The 26,779-nt window shown below is 36.0% G+C and overlaps 1 protein-coding gene across 2 annotated transcripts in view; it reads right to left on the bottom strand.

Annotated features, from left to right (window-relative positions):
- MOSPD2 (motile sperm domain containing 2) overlaps positions 1–26,779 on the bottom strand; it is a 48,886-nt gene that overhangs the window by 17,000 nt on the left and 5,107 nt on the right. Inside the window, exons 1-6 of one of the 2 annotated variants that reach the window (XM_011957871.1) lie at positions 19,487–19,653; positions 11,475–11,630; positions 8,964–9,050; positions 7,145–7,299; positions 3,776–3,836; positions 1,429–1,467 (exon numbers count right to left, since the gene is read on the bottom strand). In XM_011957871.1, the coding sequence (XP_011813261.1) occupies positions 1,429–1,467; positions 3,776–3,836; positions 7,145–7,299; positions 8,964–9,050; positions 11,475–11,520 (388 nt within the window). In that variant the 5' untranslated portion in view covers positions 11,521–11,630; positions 19,487–19,653. Of the gene's footprint in view, positions 1–1,428; positions 1,468–3,775; positions 3,837–7,144; positions 7,300–8,963; positions 9,051–11,474; positions 11,631–19,486; positions 19,654–26,779 lie in introns of those variants that run through there. The other variant, XM_011957870.1, reaches the window with a different exon arrangement.

Genomic DNA, 26,779 nt, shown 5'->3' with positions numbered 1-26,779 from the left:
TTTGTTGAGTACTTTTATCATGAGAGGGTACTAGATTTTGTCAAATGCTTTTTCTGTGTCTCTTGAGATGATCACATAATTTTCCCCTTCACTATATTAATATGGTAGATTACATTAGTTGATTTTGATATGTTGAGCCCACTTAGTCATGGTGTATAATCTTTTTTATATGCTGCTGGATTCAATTTGCTAGTACTTTGTTGAGGACTGTTGCATCTATTTTCATAAGGAATACTAGTCTGTAGTTTTCTTTTCCTGTGATGTTTGATATTATGGTTATACTAGCCTCATAAAATAAGTTGGAAAGTATTCCCTCTTCTTCTATATTTTGGAAGAATTTGTGAAGGATTCATGTTGATTCTTCTTTAAATATTTCACATAATTTACCAGTGAAGCCATCTGGGCCTGGGCTTTCCTTCGTGGAAAGTTTTTTTGATTACTAATTCAACTTCCTTTTTTATATTTCTATTCTGATTCTTCTTGAATTAGTTTCAGTAGTTTGTGTCTTTCTAAGAATTTAACTTCATGTAGGTTACCTAATTTCTTTGCATATAATTATTCACAGTATCCCCCTATAGTCCTTTTTATTTCTTTAAGGTCAATAGTAATGTCCTTTCTTTCACTACAGATTTCAACAATTTGAGTCTTTCCTTTTCTTCTTTATTAGCTAAAGGTTTGTCAATTGTGTTGCATTTTTCAAAGAACCAAGTTTTGGATTTGTTCATTTTCTCTATTGCTTTCTATGTAACAACTGACTTTTGCAAACACAAATGAGAATGTACATTCTGAAAATAACATTAAATTTATAGTATTTTTAAAGTTGGTCAAGATAGTTTATCAATCAATGGCTTTTTCAAAAAAAATTTACCAAAAAATATATCATGACTGTCAAAAGGGTCATGTCACTACAGTGATTTGGGGTGAGTTTCAGACTGATTCCACCTTCCTTCTCAACACCTGAAGCCCATGAGAAAACCTAGACAAGGCCTGCGTTCTGTGACACACCTTATCTGTGCATGTCAAATTCAGGCTTCTGACTACAGTATTACCTTAATGGTTGAATATTTTGAGGCTGTTGTTAATTTTTTTTTTTTAAGAGAAAGGTATCATTATGTTGCCCAGGCTGGCCTCAAACTCATGGGCTCAAGTGATCCTCCTGCTTCAGCCTCCTGAGTAGCTAGGACTAGAGGCGTGCAACACCATGCCTGGCAAGGCTGTTTTTAAAGAAGACTAATGGGTGCCCCCAGATCCTGGGTATAGAATTTTAGCCCTGTTTTCTTAGGAATAGCCTTTGAGTGTTCTAGCTCCAGTCTCTTAAGAGTGCATGCAAAGGACAATATAAACATTATTTTAAACAATTGTAGAAATATGGCTAAATTGGCAAAGAAAATTAGACATTTTGTTTTAAGAAAGTATAAATATACTCACCATTCATTAACCAAGGCATATCAAAGATCACTATTTTTGCTGAAAGATGAAAAAAAATTCATTGAATGTGAATCAGTACCTCTATAATAATATCACTTATAGTGGCCTAGAAAAAACTGGTCATCTAAATGTAAGTAAAAACTGAGCTCACTGTCTGAGGTCTAATTCAGTGAAGTGTATAGTATCATGAATAGTATTCCATGTGGTGCTGGAACTGAACTAGCATGTCACAATGGTGAGGTGCCAGCCCAGGAGGAGGACTTGTGGGAAATCAATAGTGCACTGTCACTGTCCTCTGGTAAACAGCCTATTCTTTTGTCATTCGCTGCTTTTGTTGTTTGCAGGGAGGTACAAAAGAAAACAGTTAAGTGGATAAATGGAGTCTTTGGATGTGGCATGTCATAGTAGCGCTGAGGCCACTGAACTTTAAAATCATTTCCAGTTCTAATTTATGGTTTCAATTACAATTTTCTAGAGATTCTATTATTAAACCAGTCTCACAGTTGCCCCCTCCCCTTTTAATACATCACTACATTTTCAGAAGCAAAAATTATTTCTACTTTATATCATGAGCTCCAGGAAGCTAATAATTCCAAAGTATACAGAAGTATTATTTACACACTGAGTTGAAGATACTAAACAGCCCTATTAACAAATGAGACAACTGTGAGAAAGAAACAGAAACTGCAAAGAAGATTTTTGAGATTCAATTCATTCTTCTATTCCAGAGGAATCAAAATGTAATTTCACTCTTTTCTGAGCAGAGAACCTCCTAGAGTTGTTGCATTAATGTAGGACAAGTAAAGTACATATAAGGAAAAAGGCATCTGTGAAGAGGCACCCTGGTGCTTAATACCGCAGTCTTCATCTGGGATAGGCTTAAAATAATGCGGACTCAAGATTTTAAGATACAATAGTTATTTTTCATGATAGATTTTGAAGAATAATCAATTAAGATTCCACAAAATTCAATGTCTGCAAAGCTCATTATGTAGGTAGAACATATATATATATGTATATATGTATATATAATCTCTAGTTAATTAAGATGAATGGTATTACAATTCATCTTTATATAGATCTATTAACTTTTTAATAGTTTTCTCAAAAGAATCTCAGATGTATTTTACAAAGTAATAATAATATTTATACTATTGATAAGTGGCTCTTCACAAACTCCTTTAGATATTTCAATGATCAAGTGGATATTTTTTCATTTTGTCCATAAGAGCAACAAACTAAAACTATGGGGTAGTGATTTCCTACTGACCAATGACTGGCACTGCTCAGGAGGCCTTAAGGAATCAGGGTACATGCCAGATACAGGAAAAATCCATAAGGAACCTAAGATAGTGCAGATTCCCCAAACTGGACATTATTGATCATTCTTTTCACCTAAAAATATTCATGAATACTCTCTCTGAAAAGATGAGAGTATAGAGCTAGGGGTGGCACTGATTCTTGATATCCATTATGCTTTTCTGTCTATTCCTCACTTCTCATTAACAACAGTAAAATCAATATGCCAAATTAAGACAATTTAGGGATTTTATGCTAAAGTCACCTGAATCACAAGTCTCAAAAGACCCAATTTGCTGTTTTCTAGGAGTACGCTCAGGCAGATCTGTAAATTCCCATTTTCTGATGTCCCTGTTGCCCCTGTTCTGTCTTTTCACTTTTAAATCATTGGGGTTAAATATACTTGACTGTTTATGTGAGTTGGCATCTTGGCTTCCCTAGGGGGAACCCATCATACAAATTCAACAAGTAAAAAATGGACTATATAAGGTTTAGGAGTTCATTTAGGTAATTAATGGAATAGTCACAACGGAAAACAAACAAACTCCAAATGCCAGATTCAAATGTTGTACCTTCTAGTCAAGTATTTTCTTAATGACAATTTTTAAATAGCAGTTGGTAACAGTATACTTTATATATCAATACTGCTTATCATACAATGTACTTTATCAGTACTGCTTATCTGTTTCATATAATAAATACTATTTGAAATGAATTTCTAAATTGAAATATTAGTAAAAATGAGATAATTGTGAAATAAATGTATGCTTTTATGTACCTATGTGTGTGAGTGGGTGTGTGTGTTATAGGATGCCATACATATGGTTTAGAACTTAAACTCTTAAAATTAACTGTGAAGGACAATGAATACTTATGAAAACCTGTCCTCTGTATGTGTTAGAATAATGTCTATGAACATATTTAAAATTCTTCATCAGAAAACAAAGTTTCAGGTATGAAAGTCTATGATACCATAAGGCTCCACAATTCTCAGACATTGTCTACAGTTTCAATATGTTATATTTTTATAAAGGAGTAAGTTACTTACAGAGGTATTTAGGGTAATAAACCTTAAAGCAGTTGATGATAAAGCGTACAAAGTCCATGTCCTAAAATAAAGATTAAATCTTTAAGACTGTCCACATTAGATAACTTAAAATTGCACATTTCTAAAGGTGAGAAATTATTAAATACAAATGAGACAATTATTAAATTCTTTAAAAAGTAAGCTCATACGTAAACATCTATATTCTCAAGGATTAAGGTTTTAGGTCATTAAGCTATTTATAATAATCAGCCCTAAAACTGACTTGAAGAAACCAGATGCTTAGTGATGTTTTAAAATTATTCACATTACCTCAAACTAGTTACGTACTTCAGGCTGCTAAGGCAACGGGGCATAAAATGGATCTAAAAGCAATCTCCATAGAGAAATTCTAAAATTCTGTTGAATAACTAAGGAATTATTGAAACAAGTAAACAGTTTATAATCAGACTACTTGGAATGATAATACACATGTATGTAAATTCTCATATATTTGCTTTTTAATCCTAATTTTTACACCTCATAACAGTGTCAATAAAATATATTTTATCAATCTTTTTTTATCACAATATTTAATCTAATCACATTGGCCTGCTGTATCTACTCCACTTCTGGCTTTTTTCATTTTATTTAGAGACCTATAATTAGTTTTTCAGTTTATATTCCAGTGTTGTTCACTGATTCTGATTTCTGGGAGACTACAAACATAGCTATCTGGTTGGTTCTACTGCTTTGAGCACAGCAACAGTAAATTAGGTCATTAAGGTTATTATTTCCATGGGTCATTTTACTCCATGGCCACATACTGATTCACTAATTCCGATTGGTCATCTTATAAAGACTGTGGAATGAAAGATATAACCAAGCAAACTGAAATCCATCACAATTACTGGAAAGGTGGGTTGTCCTAGAGATGAAAGTCTATAAATTCATCCCTGGAATGTTAGTTGCAGCATCTTTAATTGCAGTAAACTAAAAGTAAGCGTCCTTAACTATCTTAAGTATTTGTTATGGGTATATATATAATAATACCTTTGTGTGTGTGTGTGTGTGTGTATATATATAAAATAATACCTTTGTGTGTGTGTATATATATATATATAAAATAATACCTTTGTAACTAATCATTATAGCCACTGTGCATGGAGTTTTCATAATTGGTAGTTAAGTAACAGTCAAAGAAAATGGCTGAAAAGAACCAGTTATATAAAAATTTGGTTACCTAGTTTACCTAGTTTATAATTTATGGCCCCCAGAGACTTTGTCTAAATAGTCTTGGTATAACATTCTTGTTTCTATTACTTATTTAAGTGAATATCCTTCTTCGTAAAATGGTGAGTTACTGCTAATTCAAGTGGATATGATAAGATGTCACTGGTATATTCTATTAATGGGGACTACAAGAAATAGCTCCATCAACCCTATTGCTCAGCATTATATAAGGAAGTTTTCGAGGCTGTTATTCATTATCTTGTAAAACGTCCTTTTGAGGACCCATGAAAGACTTTCTAGTTCAAGTATTAGGAATGGATATACTTCTAAGACACTGGTTGTGAAGGACGGTTGCTGAATAATTTTAAATGATTACATTTCTTTCAGCCAGGCAGCTGAAAGCTTAGAGCCAAACTGGTGTCCCAACTCTAGCAAATGATTTTCTTATTTTTTGCCTTGAGATTTTGTAGACATCTTTATAAGCTCACTTAAATTCTTTGTGAATCATGAAAGGGTCATTTATCAAAATAAATTATTCAGCAAGATTCAAGTATTTTAAAACAATGATGACTTAAATTCTTAGCAGTGCAAATACACCTTATTTACAAATTAAAGATGGTGAGATATAAGTAGCTTGAAAAAATAAAACAGTTCAAGTCAATTCTCTTTCCTTATACTTGGCAACAAAAATATTAACATTTATTCTTCATGATTCTGGGTTATAATTAGGAAACTATCATATCCAAAGGATAAAAGAATCATGATTTATTTTTATGGCACATTTATTTATCTAGGCAAATTGATTTTGATTTTGGATATAAAATAATTTACTCTCTCTAATTTAAAACCCATTGACAAGGAAACTAGGTTGGAAAACTCCAGGGCATCGGATCCTTGAAAAATAAAAAGAGAAATAGAAACATGAAAAAAAATCTGTGGTCCTGCCACTGCAAAAAAACTCGTTAGCAGTTCTCTCTAGCCTATTTTGTGTTTGTTATAATGTCTACAGTTTCCTTTGTTGTGCTATGTATCACCATGGTATAGTATACATGCATATTACAGTATGTGTAATCAAACAGCTTTTTTCATCTCAGAAAAAAGTGTGCTCTCCAATATTACTATAAATTCCTTATAAACAACATTTTACATAGCTATATATACTCCATCAATTAGATATACCATAATCTGCCATTTCATCATGTTGAACATTTACATTTCTTTTCTAATTTTTCATTACTTTAAATGACACTGAGAAAATATTTTGATATATGATGCTTTTTCTGTATTCAGGATTATTTCTTTAGAATAGATTTCCAGAAGTTGGTTACCAGGCGAAGAGTATAAATACAAACACTTTAAGGTTCTTAACATACTTTGCCAAACGGAATTCCGAAAATATTTCAACACTGCCCTGAGCACGTTTGCGAATACGACATTACTGCTATCAGAATCAGCCACAGATTAAATATAAGAGACTGTAGTTAGAATAAACGTGCCAAGTAATCTCAATTGCTGCTGAAGGGTTTGTAGGTATCACTAAGGTCACAAGGACCCAAATTAAAGACAGGTAGGTTTTACTTATTTTTCAAGCTTGGCAAAATCACCTGAAGAAAACTGGTTTCCAAAGCTAACCAAATCGAACAGATAGAAAACAAATCCAAACAAGCAAACAAAAACACTCAATAAAATCACAAAGTGTTATATGTGCAAAACTCATGTGAACATTTTGCAACTGTAAAACATGGTATGAATATAACAAATTCGAGATGGTATATTACCTTACTTGATATTTCCTGAATATACTACTCTGTGGCACACACCGGGGCAGGTGCTATAGGATATTAGCTTTGATATCAAAGTTCACAGTTATCACATCGATTCATACCTTGCCAGCCTTGACATGCTACCTCCCCATCCTGTGTCTCAGACAAGGAACATTTCTAGGAAACCAACAGTTTCAACGCCAAATACAGAAACAAATTTAATTCTTTGCAAACCCTATTCCATGTTTGACTACACTCACGCTGCAAGGCGAAAAAATAAATCCCTAATATAAGTTAGTTACCTCAATTTTACAGCAATATGTGCTTGGCAGCAAGGACAGGAGAAAGAGAGGAAGCCATGATAAACACTGATTTGGAATGAATGAAAAATGCTTACAATGCTATTTATTCCAGTTTCTGACAGGTCAAACATCACTGTTACAGGTTTCCCATTTTCCCTCTTAGCATAACGCTCCAACCAGAATGCTATGAGCTTCTTTTTGTCCGATATGGTTTTCTGGTCTTTTATATGATACTTCACCCTGATCCAGACTTTAAGCAGAAGATAAAAATAAGAACAAGACTTATGGCATTATATTATTATTATACATATATATTGTCTTTCCCTTGACATTTTTCATTTACAATTCATTTTGTTTCTTAGACCAAAAACATCTCTTTCTTATTTTCAGTGAGAAACAGTTGGCACTTGGGAGCCTTAAATTAAAGAGTAGCAAAGAGATAGACTGTTTCTTTCCCTTAGGAAATAAACAAATTTCACTTGTAAGAGGGAAAAGAAAATACAGATGAACAAACACTATTTGATAATAATCTAAATGTGCTCTGCACTGTGCTTAACAAAAAAGAAAATCACTGCTTTTGTCGAGCACTGGAAAAAATGTTCCATCCAGAGGAAAGATACTGACACAGGGCGATGGAGGCATGAGCCAGTGCCGCGCATGTGTGTGGAGCATGGTAAACTGTTCACGTGGTGGTAGCTAAGACGAAATGTGATGAGTGGTGAGAGGAGAAGCAAAATAGGAAAGAACTGGACTTGAAGGACTCTGAATGAAACTCTAGGGCATTTTGATTTTCCTATTTTAGAACACCTTTCAGGCAATAGCACAGAGGGTAGAGTGGAGGAGGCAGAGAAGGAAACCCACCAGGTTATGACCTGGGAAGGGACTGGGGCAAAGGGGTAGTAGTTAGAAACTGAATTGAGGAAGTAGCTGGTGAGGATGGAAAAGAGGCCAAATTGAAGCTATATTAGAGGAAGAGCCAATGAGTGGGCCTGAGGTTGGCAATACAGAAAGTGAGCAAGTGGAGGGGCATGGATGTTCAGTAGTGTGTTGCGCTAAAGGCTGCTGACAGGGAGGTGGGGCCAGTCAGTGGGTAGCTAGGTATGTGCATGTGTCCTGGGGATAGTGTGGGGTCAATACTGTGCTGGGGGAGGTAGCTAAAGCTGCCAAGATGCTTGTGATTGATCACCCAAGGACAATGTATCAGCTGTAAAGTAAAAGATGCAAGAAAGGAATAAAGCCTGGGAAACACCTTTAAGGGACAGGAGGAAGAAGAAAAATGAGAAAAAAACGTTGAAAAGGAAGCGGTGGCAGTAAGAGGAAAATGCAAAAAGAGTATTGCTGAAACAGGGACAGACAACATGCTATGGAGAAGTGAAGATGAGTGCAGGACATCTGTTCAGTATGGGGCTCAAACTCGCCTGCCAAGTTGCATCCCGGGTACAAAACCAGGCTGGATTTGGGGCCAGTGGGAGAGAGGTATAACAGGGGAGTCATTGGAACAGAAGAGATGATTGTTACTGTTCAGAAAAAGCTAGAGTGAGATTATGGGAGACTTGAAAAGGAAAAGGCCTACTTAGCAACCTTTAGCGACTGTCAAAAAAAATTCTCCATAAAAACACTAAGTTGAGTTTTAATATCACAGTCAGATTAGAAAGAAGATAATGACTCTGAATTAAATAACTTTGTTTATGCTGTAGGATGCAGCACTTGCCTTTATCGCCTACTTTATTATAACGCAAACAGTATGCACAGCTACTAAGTATCTAACACTCTGTAAAAACGGTCCTACCAATCCCTCATTGCAGTAGACTTGAGGAGTGCTACAGATGGAGAAAGTTCTGCTAATTCTTAATTCAGTTGACATAGATATCTCAATCTCAAAATCTTGAAAAGCCAAAACATAAATATACTTACACAATTTGTTACCTTCTTTGTCATAACCATGGAGATAAATAACACCAATTTCCAATAACCATCTGGGAATGGAGGATTCATTAAGGTCTAAAAAGTGGTAAGCTTTGATCAGTAGTTGTAATTTAGGGGTTTAAAAATAAAACTCATTAATGTAAAGATAATGTTATGTAGTAGTTCTGATATTTAAAAATGATATAATGTAGCCAAACATTCAAAAAGAAAATCTCTGGCAATATAAAGTGGTGTTTCCTACCAAGGAAACAAACGAAATAATGACACAGGTGACCAAAATGGACAAACTCCGTTTCCCCTGAGAGGTCATAATTTATGTGTATACATTTCCACATTTTGATTGTTTCACATAATGACTTGCAAACAAATATCACTATCAGAGTTTCAAGAGAACATTCCAGTAAATATTCACATTGCAGCCTCAGAATTAGTAGAAAAAAATCACTTTGTTTTCTTTAGTAAAATGGTATTTTTCTATTAGGTTGGTGCAAAAGTAACTGTGGTATTTGCAGTTAAATATAATGGCAAATGCTGCAATTACTTTTGCACCAATCTAATAAGAAGTTTGTTATCCAGTAGACTTTAATGCATTTAAAAACCTTTAGCTGGGCATGGTGACTCATAAAATCCCAGCACTTTGGGAGGCTAACATGGGAGTATCATTTGAGGCCAGGAGTTCGAGACTAGCCTGGGCAACACAGTGAGACTCCCTCTCTACAAAGATAAATATATAAAAATTAGGCCGGGCGCGGTGGCTCACGCCTGTAATCCCAGCACTCTGGGAGTCTGAGGCGGGTGGATCACGAGGTCAGGAGATTGACACCATCCTGGCTAACACGGTGAAACCATGTCCCTGCTAAAAATACAAAAAATTAGCCAGGCTTTGTGGTGGGCGCCTGTAGTCCTAGCTACTTGGGAGGCTGAGGCAGGAGAATGGTGTGAACCTGGGAGGCGGAGCTTGCAGTAAGCCGAGATTGCGCCACTGCACTCCACCCTGGGCAAAAGAGCGAGACTCCGTCTCAAAAATAATAATAATAATAATGACAAATAAATTAAAAATAAATAAATAAAAATTAGCCAGGCATGGTGGCATATGCCTGCCGTCCCAGCTACTCAGGAGGCTGAGGTGGGAGGCTTACCTAAGCCCAGGCATTGAAGGCTGCAGTGAGCTATGATCACAACACTGCATTCCAGCCTGGGTGACAGAGCAAGACCCTGTCTCAAAATAAAATAAAAGAAAGAAAGAAAGAAAAGAGAAAATAAGAAATGAAAACAAAAAATGTGAGAACTTGAACTTCAGCAGGAGGAACAAACAGAGTGCCTCTCCAGTTTTTGGGGAGGCTAAGGATCAACATGGCAAGGCAGCAAATGCCAATGCTTTTGTTTTATTTACCAGTAGTACCTTAAGATCTTTCAAAGATTTATCTTTCCCCATCCCCTTTTACCAGATCTCTGCTATTTTCCACCAGAAAATAGCAATTCTATGTAAGAAAACAAACATTGTTGAATTTAAATTTTTTGGGGGTACTTAATTCGTTTAGAAATATCAGATTAATATTTCTTTGTTTGGCTAATAAATGCTTCACTGTTGAAATTACCTACGGTTATTAAATTTCCAATCACGTTATTTCTTACTACTCCCCTTTTCAGGGATTCCTTGTGCAAGCATGAAGAGTGAGGAGAGTATCTGCTCTAGATTTATTTGTTGACCATTTTGTGTTAAGTCTTCAGATTCAAGTCACTTCAGAGGTTATAATCCTCAAGGACAGAAAATTCTGCTTTATGCCTAACTGAAATCAGAAGTTATGCCAGTTTCTTCTTATTCAATTTTTTGGAGGAGAGAACTAACAGGTCATCATATACTTGAAGACCATTATAAAACTACAAGACTTGAAACTCCCATTTTTGGAAAAAAATTCAATCTAGTAGCAGACTTAGAAATTAAGAAGCTAAGGCTGCATGTACCCCAAAATATATACATCTACTATGTACCGACAAAAATAAAAACAATATAAAGAGAAGACTGTGATAGGCTTCCCTGGGGATAAGCTTGCATTTTTGGGGTGACTCTCATTCATTTAACAATTCTATATGGTGCACCTATTAACCTATTAGCACGAGGAACTGTGGGGATAGAGAAGGGCATAGGAAATAATTGAGAAAAATGGACAGTATCTCCTTATTTCTAGGCCTAGTAGCAAAGCTACTGTCTTGCTATTGCTTAATGGTACTGAATTAAACACAGATTAGGAAACTCTGCTGTGACTGAAGAATCTGAGTGTGATTCTGCTCTCTGGTGATCTGATTTCCTTATGAACGTTCCTACTAAAAAGACTTATAAGCTGTTCCTTTGAAAGTATTACTGGGTCTTTATAAATAATTATATTTTGGTGTTTATGATGACTGCTAGGAGTATGTGCAAATACATGATTAGATAAATGTAAAACAATACCATTTATACAGGATATATTACAGTCAAGGTTAAATTGAACAGCTTACCGTTGACAGAAATTTCTTTCCTCCACTGAAAACTCTCATCGAGCATCTTCAGTGTTTCATCTACAATATTATGTCTCCAACATAAGTAACTTTCAACCCAGTTATCATCTTGTTGTAGCCTTTCAACATCACGTGCATCATATTTATCTGACTTATCTAGGGAAAAAACAGGAATAAACATCCAAGTCAGATTAATTCTGCAGCGAAAAATAACCACTAATAGCAAAGGAGAAGAAAGACTTCAAAGACAAAGTTAAGCTATTTGAGGATAGACTCAGGGATGTAGTTCAGATAAAAGTGCCATTTAAAAGATTGATGGTGCTATTGTCTGGGATATGGTTTGTTTGGTTCCCCCAAGTCTCTTGTTGAAATCTGATGCCCAGTGTTGGAGGTGGGGCCTGGTGGGAGGTGTTTGGGTCATGGGGAGGACCCCTCAAGAGTGGTTTGGTGTCATTCTCATGACAACGACTGAATTCTTGCTCTTAGTTCACACTCGAACTGATTGTTGAAAAGAGCCTGGCACCTCCTCCTTTTTCTCTTGCCTTTTCTCTCACCATGTGATGCCTGCTTTCCTTGGTCTTATGTCATGAGTGGAATCTTCCTGAGGTCCTGACCAGAAGCAGATACTGACACCATACTTCTTGCATAGCCTGGAGAACCATGGGCCAAATAAACCTCTTTTCTTTATACATCACTCAGCCTCAGGTATTCCTTTATAGCAACACAAATGGACTAAGACTGATGGAATTTCCAAGTGTGAGGAGAATACAGTTATCTAAAGACTGCAGGTTTAAATAAGCCACTACAGATGTTAAAAATTACACCAGAGTAAAATATTTGGTACAGCCCTCTCTAAAACTATACACCAACATCTGGGAAGATCAATTATGTTATCTGAACTTGAAATTCTTAAGTCAATGAAAAATAAAGAAATTTCATACGTAAAGAAATAACTGAGTTGTACTTTAAAAAGACATTTGTTTGGCAAGTGTCATTAAAAAAAAATTAAGTAGGCTGGGTGTGGTGACTCATGCCTGTAATCTCAGCACTTTGGGAGGCTGAGGCGGGCAGATAACCTGAGGTCAGGAGTTTGAGACCAGCCTGGGCAACATGGAGGAACCCCCTCTCTACTAAAAATACAAAAATTAGCTGGGCATGGTGGCGCACCCTGTAGTCCCAGCTACCTGGGTGGCTGAGGCAAAAGAATCGCTTGAACCCAGGAGGCGGAGGTTGCAGTGAGCTGAGATTGTGCCACTGCACTCCACCCTGGGTGACTGAGACTCTGTCTAAAATAAATAAATAAATAAATTAAATTAAATACAAAAATAAGGACAAAAAAGAAAACAACAACAACAATAAAAAAACAGTAAAAAAAAAATTAACTAAGTACCTATGGAAAACTGATCATGTATGCCATATTATGGTATTTACTATTTTCAGACTCTGGCCAACATTTTCAATAATTTCTTGGAAAAATTATTTCTAATAACAATAATTTCTCATCATTTGCTCTCACACACACTATATTCCCACTAATTTGCATAGCAGACATTCCTCCTTCCTTGCCCCGCTCTATTATTCTGTAACTGAACTTCCCTTGTCTCTGTACATCCAAATACTACCATTCTGCAAGTCTCCTTTCAAATGCTCCCCTTTTCATAAAATTTTCCCTGAGTCTAGAAGTATTAGGTTGGTGCTAAAGCAATTACTGTTATGGGACTTGAACTAAGCTTTTCTTAAGGTGCTTACCACTTTTACCTTGAAATAAGAGTTACTGGCATGGAAGACGTATCTCCCAAATAGACAGTAGAGACAGACAGTCTATACATCTAAGCATCCTCCAAAGCAGATTACAGTAGTGCCAATGAAAAGGCCTTCCATAAACATCTGTTGATGGAATCTATTCCTTTTCATTTTTTTCTCAGTTAGTCATACCCTCCTAAGGTTCGTACAAAAAAACAAAACAAAACAAAGCAAAACAACTTCAGGAAATTCCCTGGCTCCTTCATTTCCTTTTCTTCTGCATCTAGTTAGTTGCCAGGTTTTATGGATTCTATCTCTTCTTGATTTGCACTGCCTTACTTCAGGCCCTCAGAGATAATAGCTGAAAGGCCAGGAAAACATAAAATGCATTCAGAAAATTGTCTTCCCTGAGTCTCAATTTCCTTATCTTTAAGCTGTTTTACATACTCACAATGCTGTATGAGGATCGGATGAAAAAGTATATATATATGAAAGTATTTGGAAATTTAAGGCATTATAAAATATAAGATGAGGCCATAAATCACGCATTTATAAGAGTGTTGTCTTGGATATGGCTTTTAATATCTGGGTTGTATTTTTCTAATCTATAAAATGAGTTGTTCTGTGGTAGGTAATCTTAGAGATTGTAGTTTTAGCTCTGCTATTTGAAAATTCATCAGTATTCAAAGGACATTTAAAAAATTTTTTTTCAAATAAAAAGGGTGGCCTGTGAAACAGGTGACTAATTCAGTTGGCAACTCAAACATATTTAGCATGTAGAAGTGTTTTATGCATAGTTCCCCATTTTGTCACACAGAACATTGAAAGGACATGTACTCAAGGGTTAAGACTTAATACAATGTACTGTTTTATCAGGGACTCTCTAAAATAAAATTGGCTTTTTTTTTTTTTTTTTTTTGAGGCAGAGTCTCACTCTGTTGCCCAGACTGGAGTGCAGTGGCCTGATCTCAGCTCACTGCAAGCTCCGCCTCCCGGGTTTACGCCATTCTCCTGCCTCAGCCTCCCGAGTAGCTGGGACTACAGGCGCCCGCCACCTCGCCCGGCTAGTTTTTGTATTTTTAGTAGAGACAGGGTTTCACTGTGTTAGCCAGGATGGTCTCGATCTCCTGACCTCGTGATCCGCCCGTCTCGGCCTCCCAAAGTGCTGGGATTACAGGCTTGAGCCACCACGCCCGGCCTTTTTTTTTTTTAAACTAAGAATGCTGACAATGAGGACTACAATGACTACCTGCCTTGATTTGGGCGAAGCAACCAGTACTGATTACACGCCATTGCTTCTGTGTAATCAGTGCAAATGTAAAGAAAGTGAAAAAGGCAAATGATATCTTAGCATTATTATGAAAACAGTTTTGACCTCATAGCTTTCTGAAAGTCTTGACCATCCTCGAGGGTCCCCAGATATATTCTAAAAACCAATTACTTACAACAATATATGGCAAGTGGTAAAAAGTCAGCAAATATTAGCCATATTAAGAAGAATAAAACACTATTGTTGTTGTTGTCATTTTTCCCACCACTGCTAGTACCATCACTAGGCATACCATAAACAAATGAATGCCCATTACTAAGAAATTTAAAGTCCATGGCTCTTTGATAGCTTTCAGCAATGTTGATCTTTGAAATTAGAAATCCCCATTTATATTAAAATGATTTTTATTAATGTTCTTACATATAACATGCTAGTTGTTGACTATTTACTCCTAGACAAATAGAAATGAAATCAGAGTGGGGGAAAGAAAAGAGAAGATAAAGATTTGAGAGCTAGGCACATGGGGGTTGGGGGAGAGAGGCAGGAGAAAAGTAGAGGCAGAAGAGGACAGAGGACAACAGGACAGAGGAGAGGGGTGGGGGGGAAGAGAGGGGGAGAGACAGATAGAATGAGACACAGAGAAGAGAAAGGTGAGGGAGGTAAAGATAGAAGAGGCAGAGAAAGAAACATAATAAAATGAGCATTGAAGGTAAGGAAAACATGGCCTGGAAGCACAAGGCCAGGGGTGATAATTAACTGTGCTTACGTCAACAGAATTTGCTGCTTTCACACACAGCCTACAGACAACTGAGCCCTCAAGTGATTGGAAATTTCAGAAAACCAGTCCTTTGGTAAGTTCAGATGTGCTATGGTTTGAAGCAAGTCTCTCCTAAATTCAAGTGTTGCCAATGTGACAGGATTAAGGGTAGGGTCTTTAATAGGTGATTAGGCCATGAGGGTTCCTCCCTCATGAATGTCATTAAGGCCCTCATAAAAGAGGCTTCATGCAGCAGTGTCCTCCTCTTGCCCTTCCACTTGCTGTCACAGGAGGACACAGCAAGAAGGCCCTTACTAGACACTAAATACTGGCACCTTGATCGGAGACTTCCTAGCCTCCAAAACTGAGAAAATACATTTCTGTTCTTTATAAACTACCCTGTTCTGTTCTTTATAAATCACTCAGCCTCAGGTATTCCTTTAAAGCAAGATAAATGGACTAAGACTGAAGAAATTTCAGGTATTTTGTTATAGCATCACAAAATTGACTAAGACAAGATGTTACAGAAAGATGCTAAAGATGTACACTCAAAAAGGTTAAAGATATAAAAACACACATGAGGCCGGGCGCGGTGGCTCAAGCCTGTAATCCCAGCACTTTGGGAGGCCGAGACGGGCAGATCACGAGGTCAGGAGATCGAGACCATCCTGGCTAACACAGTGAAACCCCGTCTCTACTAAAAAATACAAAAAAAAAAAAAAAAAAAAACCGGGCGAGGTAGCGGGCGCCTGTAGTCCCAGCTAATGTAGTCCCAGCTACTCGGGAGGCTGAGGCAGGAGAATGGCGTAAACCCGGCAGGTGGAGCTTGCAGTGAGCTGAGATCCGGCCACTGCACTCCAGCCTGGGGTGACAGAGCGAGACTCCGTCTCAAAATAAACAAACAAAAACAACAACAACAACAAAAAACACACATGAATGCACATACACACACACACCTAGGACATTTTTTTGAAAAACTTTATCAACAATTAAAGTGTAGAGATGAGGGTGAGAAGGTGTATTAGTCAGGGTTCTCTAGATGGACAGAACTAATAGGATATATATATATATATTTACTGGGTTAGTCTGTTTTCATAATGGCTGCTGATGAAGACATACCTGAGACTGGGAAGAAGAAGAGATTTAATGGACTTACAGTTCCACGTGGCTGGGGAGGCCTTACAATCATGGCAGAAGGCAAGGAGGAGCAAGTCATGTCTTATACGGATGGTGGCAAGCAAAGAAAGAGGTTGTGCAGGGAAACTCCCATTTTTAAAACTACCAGATCTCGTGAGACTCATTCACTATCATGAGAACAGCGCAGGAAAGACCTGCTCCCATAATTCAATCACCTCCCACCAGGTTTCTCCCATGACACATGGGAATTGTGGGAGTTATAATTTAAGATGATTTGGGTGGGGAGAGAGCCAAAGCATATCAGAAGGTGTGAATAGAATAGAATATGATCAGTTTTATAAAAAGATATATGCGTGTGTGTATATATATATTATCCCAATACTTGTCCTCATACACGAATGATACCTTGTCTCATAATAATGGTGAAAACCACATCAAAAACAACATTAATTCCAAGTGGTGGATTTTTAAGCCTCATCTCTGTATTTCTTTAAAATAGCTAATTTCAGCCAATCCTTCATGAAGAAACCTTCTTAATGAACTATCAGCACCCTGTGGTTCATTGGCCCTTTCTACTATTTATTTGTTCTAACATGAATTTTGCTCTGTAAATTGTTCTTACATTTATACAAGTGTATTACCACCAAATAAATTGTAAAGTCCATAATTTGTCAGAGAAAGAATTAAAGATACAAGACAATGGTGATATGTCTCTAGGAACACACAGTATTAAATGTTCCAAGGTAAAGATGACCTGTCTCAGCTTTTCACGTCTCTCCATACACATGCATGTGTATGTTCTGTTTCTCTCACACATACGATTTTTTAAATAAAAAAATTAATATTTTTAAAAAATTGTGTTGTAAGATAAAGAAACTATAGTTCTTACTTGTAAAATAGCAAACTTTATTATAAACTTTTCTTTTCTTTCACTTGCATTTGTTGGCTAGTGATGTTACCAACAGGTCAGAAACTGTGTTTTAAGGTTAACAACGTGAGAAAATTTCTGGCCACATTCAGGATGTAGAGTAGAATGATGGACTTGGAAGACCCATGCCACTATGTATAGTGAAGCTAAGCAGGCTCTAGGCTTTCTATTCTTCTCTGTAAAATGAAAATGAGGTCTGTCTACCTACAGTCTTGGAAAGATCAAGAACACTGAAAAACTTAAACACTATACAAATGAATTTCTATCAACATATGATAGAATGCTAACCATGAAAAGAAGACTAAATTCAAATTTACCTATTAGTTAACCAGTAAGGAAAATCTTGGAAGTATATTGTTATTATAAATGTGCCTAAATTTCAGATAAAGGTTGAAAAAACATGAAAGTATTCTGATAATGAAAACTAGAGAACAGTTAATGTTCCAAAGCAGCAAACATATAACTCTAGATCATTATAGTAGTTTAAAACATCTTAGGATTTCTTATTTCTCCATGACTCTGAGCACAGATCCACTGAAAGTGCTTCTAGGGCCTTAAAAGAGCATTTGTATTGGATGGACTATTTCTATTAGCTGGACTGTGTAAATGTCAATAATGGGTGTGATCAAGACAAAAGAACAAAATGTTCCCTCAAGATTATTCTCTGCTAGTTGGCCACAACCTATTCCGAATCTCCACTTTTTTGTGAAACTGGTGAGACTGAGAGACAGGTAATCTTTTATAATGGGATTAAGCCATTGGTCTATAGCAGTGATTCTTCAACTTCAGCACATATCAGAATGATTAGGAGGGCTTATTAAAACTGGGATTACTGGGCCCCACCCCTAGACTGTTTAATTCTGGGTGGGATCTGACAATTGGTATTTGTAACCAGTTCCTACATACTGCTGATGCTGCTGGTCAGGGATCACACTTCGAGAAACTGTTGTTCTACTGCAGGGGCTGGCAAACATTCTGTATAGGCCCAGATGGCAAATATCTAAGACTCTGAGGGCCATATTACATTCTCTGTTGCTGATTTCTTTCTTTCTCTCTTTCTTTTCTTTCTTTCTTTCTCTGTCTCTGTCTCTCTCTCTCTCTCTCTCTCTCTCTCTCGTGTGTGTGTGTGTGTCTGTGTGTAACAACCTTTGAAAGGCTTGGCTCAAGGGTCATACAAAAACAGGACTTTGTTGATCTCTGGTCTATTGCAAAAAGGGGAGGTGCTTTCTGTTTCAGTTCTTATCCTTCAAGAGCTGGATTCCTTAGTACACTTGAACAAGCAAAGCTAAACTTTCAAAACTGTTCCCCAGGTCCTCATTAGTCACCAGTCAGTTATCCAGGTTAATTAGATATAATGGACCTTGGTCTATTCCTGTATATTACAGACTCTGTCTCAAGGTCTTGGCAAAAGCACACTATCTATAATCATTCACTTGGCTCATTTTGGTCAAATGGGAGAATGTAAGGCCAATTTCATCAAAACTAATAGAATAATAGTAAGAGTCAGTCATTTTGAGAGGAGCTCCTCAAATAGGGGATGGCCTGAGAGGAGAGGGACTGATGCTGTCTCCTCTACTAAGCTCCACGAGGTCAGGGACTTTGAAAAGTCACACCCTGTTCCCTCCAACTCTGCCCAACACACAGTAAGTACATGCTAAATCTTTGTTACTGAGCGATTAGCCATGTACAGGTCTATCCCCTAGTAGATCTTGAGTTCACTGAGGACCCAGAACTTCACTAACAAACTGTTTTTCTTCCTTCTCTTTTGAAAAGTTAAAAAATTATAGAACAGAAAATGGTGTTGACAAATACTTATGTAGCTGTAGCCCAAAATTAACAAATATTAAGTTATTGGCTTCAGTTTTTTTTTAATAAAAGGACTAGAATGTCATAGATAAAGCTGAAGTTACCCTTCATCTTCCCATAAAAGCCTTACATTTCTTTGCTAGATTAGGCAGTTTAGAAGTTTTTGTGTTGTTATCATAAGCCTATGATAAGATTGGCAAACTTTATACCTCATATTTTCCTGCCATGTTCATAACTAAGTTATCCTATATAATGTAGAATTATTGAAATAATAGCAGAAATCATTGTCTTTTTCTTGACTTTATGGGAATTATTCTAAAGTTCCCCAATTAAACATGACATTTGCTGTAGGTTTTTAGAAGATACTTAACTTTAAGTACTCTGGAATTTCCATTGTGATGTCCTCTTTAACCCACGGGCTATTTAGCAGAAGAATTACACACATTGCTGAGAAGTTGGTAATCCATGGATTATTTAGAGGTGTGTTATTCTAGTTTTCTATCATATGACATGTGTTTAAATACCTGCTATTGTGACTTCTGATGTAGTTGCTTAATCATGTATGAGCATGGTCTGTATGATGTAGCTTCTGTGGAATTTTCTGAGACCCCCTTTATGACTTAGTATGTGGTGAATGTTTGCAAAGACTCTGAAAGTACAAATATATATTCAAAAAGTATATATTCTCTACTAGTTGGGCAGGAGAGTCTATATACTCAAATACATACACATATATATCTATAATCAAATTTACTCATTGTAGTGTTAAAATCTTCTAAATCTTAAATATTTCTTGCCTGCTAGTTCTATTTCTGAAAGAGGGTTGTTAAAATCATTCAACAAGTTTGTAGATTTCTTGAGTTCCCTTATGATTCTGGGTGCTTTTGCTTTGAGTATTTTAAGGTTATATGGTTAGGTAGTTTTTTATGTTGTTAGTTCCTAGGTGTTATACACTTTTATGGTTCCTTTTATCACGAATGGTATCCCTTTTTATATGTATTAATGTCTTTCACCCTAACTAACATTTTACCTAATGAAAGTACTGCCGAAACAAGATTACTTTTGGTTAATATTTGTTTTGTATACCTTTTTCCATCTATTTTCAACCTTTCTACATTAATTTATTTTAGGTTAGTCTCTTTTAGACTGCATGCAATGAAGATCTTTAAAAATCCTTCCTCTGTGTTTTCTAGTAACCATGCTGCTTTTTTTCTCCTTTTCTGTTTCTTGCGGGAGAGGACTTTTTCTCTATTCCCCTTTTCACTCCTCCACTGGTGTGGAAGTCAAACACTTTATTTCTGTCTTTCAAGGGTTACCCTTATTTTAAGTATTCACATTGAAATCAACAAAATCTGAAGTTAATACCTCTATTGTCATTCTGAAAGTTCCTTGTAATACTTTACCTCCATTTCTTCTACTCTTATGATTATTTCTGTTATTTTTTCTTACTATCCACAGTTAGATTTTTTATTTACTAATTTGCCTACCCATTTCTTTGCTTTTCATTACTTCTTGCATCCCTCTGCTTCCTTTGGTGTACTATTTACTTACTAGTGAAGTAGACGAGTAGTTGTTCCCCCCCCCACCCCCCAGTAATGGTCAATCTTAGAATGCCTAAAAAGTTTTACCTTCACTTTTGAAAACATGTTCTAAGTGAGCAGTTATTTCCCTCAGCGCTTTCAGAAAATTATTTCACTGTTTCTTGGCAATACTGTTACTGATGAGAAATCAAGTATCAGTCTGATTTTTGTTTCTTTGTGGATAATGTGTCATTTCTCTTTGGGTTGTTAGATTTTCTCTGTCCTTGGTGTTTTTTGGTTTCACTAAAATAAGCCTTGAGATTAATTTCTTTTCCTCTATGATGCTCAGATTTTCTTATGGTTCTTTAATCTGAGGATTTGATATCTTTTATAAATTCTGGGTTACTGTCAATTATTATTTCTTCTAATAGCACTCTTTTTTTCCTTCTGGAAGGTTGATTAAATGTATATAGGGTTTCTCATGCCTTTTATTTTTCCTTACACATTTTTACCTGTTTTTTTCCTCCAATGATCTGGGTATAGAGTTAAGTACTTGTGGAAAAACTTTAAAATTGTCTATGAATGTCCTATGTCAGTTGTGAATATATAGCAGTATAATGGGTAAAGAAAAGCTTCTGCAAATCGTGGCCCAACTAGTAAGTACTCTAATATCAAAGAAAATTCTACATATATATGTCAAATCTTTATAGTCACTACAAATTCAGCTTAAACCAGTTTCCATTGAAATGTAGCAAACTTTTGTCCTCCTATTCCTTGCAAAATGGCTGCAGGAAGAAAAAATCCTTTAGGAATTTCTGTGAGCACTACTCAATCTCCTAGAGATCTTATCAAACCAAAATTCTTGTTAGAGGGTAAATTTTCAGTAATGGAAAACATTCATATGATAGAGTACTACTATCAAGAGCACACAGTAGATTTGCTAAACAGACCACTCCTCTCATGCAAGCTTTCCAAATGACAATGACTAAAAACAAACTGATACCTTAGAAATGACAGTATTCTAGTTACAGACTCTATTTTTTTTTTTTTTTGAGATGGAGTCTCACTCTGTTGCCCAGGCTGGAGTGCAGTGGCCCGATCTCGGCTCACTGCAACCTCCACCTCCCGGGTTCAAGCAATTCTCTGCCTCAGCCTCCCGGGTAGCTGGGATTACAGGCACCTGCCACCACGCCCGGCTATTTTTTGTATTTTTAGTAAAGATAGGGTTTCACCATCTTGGCCAGGCTGGTCTTGAACTCCTGACCTGGTGATCCACCCGCCTTGGCCTCCCAAAGTGCTGGGATTCCAGGAGTGAACCACTGTGCCCGGCCCCTAGTAACAGACTCTTTAGAGTCGCACATTTCCCTAACCATTCAGAATGAGGATATATGAAGAACAGGTATAAACAACTTAAAGAGATGAGTGAAAAAAGAAGAAAAAAAAGAGTATTCGCTAGGCACTGCAAAAAGTCATTACTGAAAAGAACATTAAAAAATAAATAGGTTTACCAATTCTCTATCCCAACACAAATTATCACTCAAGTCTCCAATGTGAAGTTACAATCTGATATTCTCTAAAGCAGTCTTGATATTTTTAGATATGTAATAACGACAAAAATTGATAACTCTCTTTTAAAAATTAAGTTTTTAATTGACAAAAATTATATTTATGGTATACAACATGATATTTATATATTGTGGAATAGCTAAATCAAGCTAACTGACATGTATTACTTCACATACTTAGCTTTGTACTGAGAACACTTAAAATCTACACTCTTAGCAATTTTCAAGTATACAATACATTGTATTAACTATAGTCTCCATGTTGTACAATGTATCTCTGGAACTTATTCCTCCTGTCTGACTGAAATTTTGTTTCCTTTGACTTGTATCTCTTGAATCTCCTGCCTCAACCCTCACCCCTCCAGCCCCTGGTAACAGCCATTCTATTCACTACTGGCATGAGTTCAACGTTAAAAATCTAAAAGATTCGCATTTATGTGAGATCATGTGGTATTTGTCTCTCTGGGACTGGCTTATTTCACTTATTTCACTTAACATGTGCTCCAAGTTCACCCAAACTGTTACAAATGATAGGCTTGCCTTCTTTTTAAAAGACTGAATAGTATTCCACTGTATGTATGTGTGTGTGTGTGTGTGTGTGTATATATATATATATGTATATATATATGTGTATATATATATGTATATATATATGTGTATATATATATGTATATATATGTATATATATACACCACATTTTCTTTTTCTTCCTTTTTTTTATCATACTTTAAGTTCTAGGGTACATGTGCACAAAGTGCAGGTTTGTTACATATGTATACATGTGCCATGTTGGTGTGCTGCACCCATTAACTCGTCATTTACATTAGGTATATCTCCTAATGCTATCCCTCCCCGCTCCCCCCACCCCATGCCAGGCCCCGGTGTGTGATGTTCCCCACCCTGTGTCCAAGTGTTCTCATTGTTCAATTCCCACCTATGAGTGAGAACATGCGGTGTTTGGTTTTCTGTCCTTGCGACAGTTTGCTCAGAATGATGGTTTCCAGCTTCATCCATGTCCCTAAAAAGGACATGAACTCATCCTTTTTTATGGCTGCATATATACCACATTGTCTTTATCCATTCATCTCATAACCTCTTAAAATCTTTTCTTCTTATTCTGATGATGACAACTTTAAAAAGGTTGATCTTGAGAAGGTTAATGATGGAGCAGAATTTAAGCAAATCCAAGTGTGTCTGTTTATTTATCTTTTAAAGGCTTCCTCACTTGGAAATAATAATAACTCATTAGTTATGAGCACTAATCTGTGATCACCTGCCAGATGCTAGCCTAAAAGAGCCAGGTATTGCAGATGCAAAGATGAGTGGAGCCTGAGCTGCTCCCTTGAGTGGTTCATAGTCTAGACACACAGGCAAACTCTCCAGTAGTATAGTTATATTTTAAATGTCATTTTCCTTTCAAGAAAGAGTAATCAATAAGGACAATCCCTGTTATATGTTCCCTTTACCCTACAGGAGTTTTTCCCACTTACTGCTTATCTTCCTGTCCTTGAAATTCTCCTTTTTGTTATCCACAATAATAAAGTTTCCTGGTTCTCCTACTTCTCTAACCACGTTGTCTCCTTCAGCCTAATAAAATGAAGGCATTCCTCAAAGCTAATTGCTTACTTAAAAAAAAACCACACACACAAGGACAAAATAAAGGTATTTTCAAGATCAAGAAAGTTTACTACCAACAGATCCCACCAGGAGAAATCTAAAGGTTATACTTTAGTTGAAACAATAATGACCCAGGATACAAGATCTGAAACTCAGGAAGAAAATAGTAGTAAATACATGGTAAGTAAACAAACACTGATATATAAAACAACAATAATAAATTGGGGGAGTGGTGAATTTGGGGAATCAGGTTGTGCTAAACAATGAACATATCTTACAGGGAATAGAAAAGAGGGAACACTCACTCTGAAGCTTAGATAATCCTGATGTCAATATTGCACAAGAAAAACACTAGAAAGGAAAATTATAGGCCAATTCAAGAATACAAATGTAAAATTCTTAAACTAGTAGTAAACCGAATTTAGCAATTTATTTTAAAAACATTATCAATGTAATCTATTATATTAACACAGTAAAGGAGAAATACCAAATGAAAATGTCATCAAATACAATAAATGTGTGCAACAGATGAAGAAACTGCATTTAGTAAAACCCAATAATCAATCATGATCGGAACTAAACAAAACAAACAAAAAACCCAAACTAGCAAACCAAAAGTGGAAGAAAATGTCTTCACTTTGATAAAGGGTATATACAAAGATCATACTTAACGGTGACATGTTCAGAGCTATCTTTCTATCATCAGGAATAAGGTAAGTAGGCTATTATCACTGGTTCTATTCAACAGTGTTCTAAAAGTTGCAGTCAATATAGTAAAGGAAAAGCATTGAAAGATTTAAGAATTGGAAAGTTAGAAAGAAAACAATCAATATTTCAAGGTGGTTATTTGTATATAAAAAATCCCAGGTAAATTATCAGAATTTATAAGAGTAAATTCAGTATTAAAGGAAAAAAGTCATCTATATTTCCCATAAACCAGCAACCATCATTTAGAAAATATATATTAAGACATACCATTTAAATAACAACAACAAAAATAAAACACATACAGTATTTGGGAAGAAATACAACAAAAGATTGTGTGAACCACTATAAGGAAAATTATAAATCTTTCAATAAGGAAGACTTTAGCAGATACAAATATATACCAGATTCTTGGATAAAAAGACTCAACCATGATAATGTCAACTTCCATGAAATTACATTCTGATTTAACATAATACCACTGAAATCCCAGCAAAAGTGGTTTTTGTTTTGTTTTGCAGAAACATGATAAGCTGATTCTAAAGTTTACATGGAAGAAATAAGGACCAAGAAGAGTCGGAAGGAGTAATTTTCACAGAAGCAGAAACCAAAGGTCCCATCATACAGGTATGAAAAAACAAAAAAAACCCGCTCAATCTCACTGGTATTCAAAGACATTAAAACCACAATGAGATCTCCCAACACACCCATCAGATGGGCAATTATTAGTTTTTTTTTAACTTGCAGTGCCTATTTTTAGGGTGTAGAAAAGTAAGGATGCCCACATGCTGCTGGTTAAAATGAAAACTGGTACAATCACTTTGGGAAACAGTTCAGCATTACCTATTAAAGTTGAACAAGAAACAATGTGCTTATTCTACCACCTACCCATTTTACTGTTGGGAACAAACCCTAGAGCAGCAGTTCTCAAACGTTTTGATCTCAGGACACCTTTTACACTCTTACAAATAATTGCAGACCCTCCAAAAGCTTCTTTGTTGATATGGGTTACATTTATTGGTAGTTACTGTATTAGGTATGAAAATTGAGAAAAAGAATTAGACATGAGAACATAAAGTACACAGTCTATCAGCCATCAGAACAACGGCATCATCACATGCCACCCAGCCTCTGGAAAATGCCACCATATGCTTGTGAGAGGATGAAGGTGAAAAAGGAAAATGGTAGTTTAGTATTATGAAAATAATTTTGACCTCTCAAACTCCTTGCAACGGCCTCAAGGAACCCCAGTTCTTGAATCAACTTTGAGAACCACTGCCCAAGAGAAATTCTTGCATGTGTGCACCAGACATGTATAAGGATGTTCATAGCTATACTGTACATGATACAAAAACCTAGAAACAACCGCAGACCCATTAATTGGTATATTCTTTCTATGAACTACTACACAGCCATAAAAAGTAATAAATTAGTCATATCTGACAATATAACTGAATTTTGAGCAACAGAAGTAAATCATAAAAAAAAATTCAGCTTTAATAAAAAGTTCAAAAAGAGGCAAAACCTAATGAAGTATTGGTGAGGAATATGTCATAGGCTGTAAAACTAATCAGAAGTAAGAGAATGAGTAACATCAAATGCAGAAAAAGTAAATGTTCCCTGAATAGCAGGCACGGGGATACACAGGAGGCCTCTAAAGTACTGGGAGGCTCTAGTTCTTTGGCTGAGTAGTGGGCACATGGGTATTTATTTTATTCACGTTTTGTACGTAAACAGAATTCCCAAACTCAAAATTAAAAAATAGTAAACCAAAACAAAACAAAAATGAAGACTAGAAAGTCACTTTTAAATGGCAAAAACCGCAATTACTTTTGCACCAACCTATTAACTTAATACCTATAGAAGAAACCACAAAGGAATGGGTAATTTTGAATATATTCAAAAACTGAAAAAAAAGTAAAAGTGACATAAACAAGAAAAGCCCAGACCAATATTAAAACTCATACTAATAAAAAAATGTTTAAACTACAAATGGATATAAATGCATGAAAATAATTTACCCTTATTAGCAATCAAAAGCAAACTAAAACAACCATCAGTTAAGAAATAACAACACTAAATATGAGTAAGGGTGTGGTAAGACTAACATTCTCCTACAAGCTGGCAGGAATGAATATTGGTGCAACTTCCATGTAGGAAGTTTAGCACATATGACCAAAGGCCTGAAAAATATAAACACTCTTAAAACCAATAATTCAATTTCTGAACATGAATCTTAAGGAAATAATCTGAACTA

This window comes from Colobus angolensis, unplaced genomic scaffold (assembly GCF_000951035.1).
Source record: "Colobus angolensis palliatus isolate OR3802 unplaced genomic scaffold, Cang.pa_1.0 Scaffold450, whole genome shotgun sequence".
NCBI classification, from domain to species: domain Eukaryota; kingdom Metazoa; phylum Chordata; class Mammalia; order Primates; family Cercopithecidae; genus Colobus; species Colobus angolensis.
Note: the sequence above shows the minus strand (reverse complement) of the source record. Positions and strands in the feature narration are given on the sequence as shown.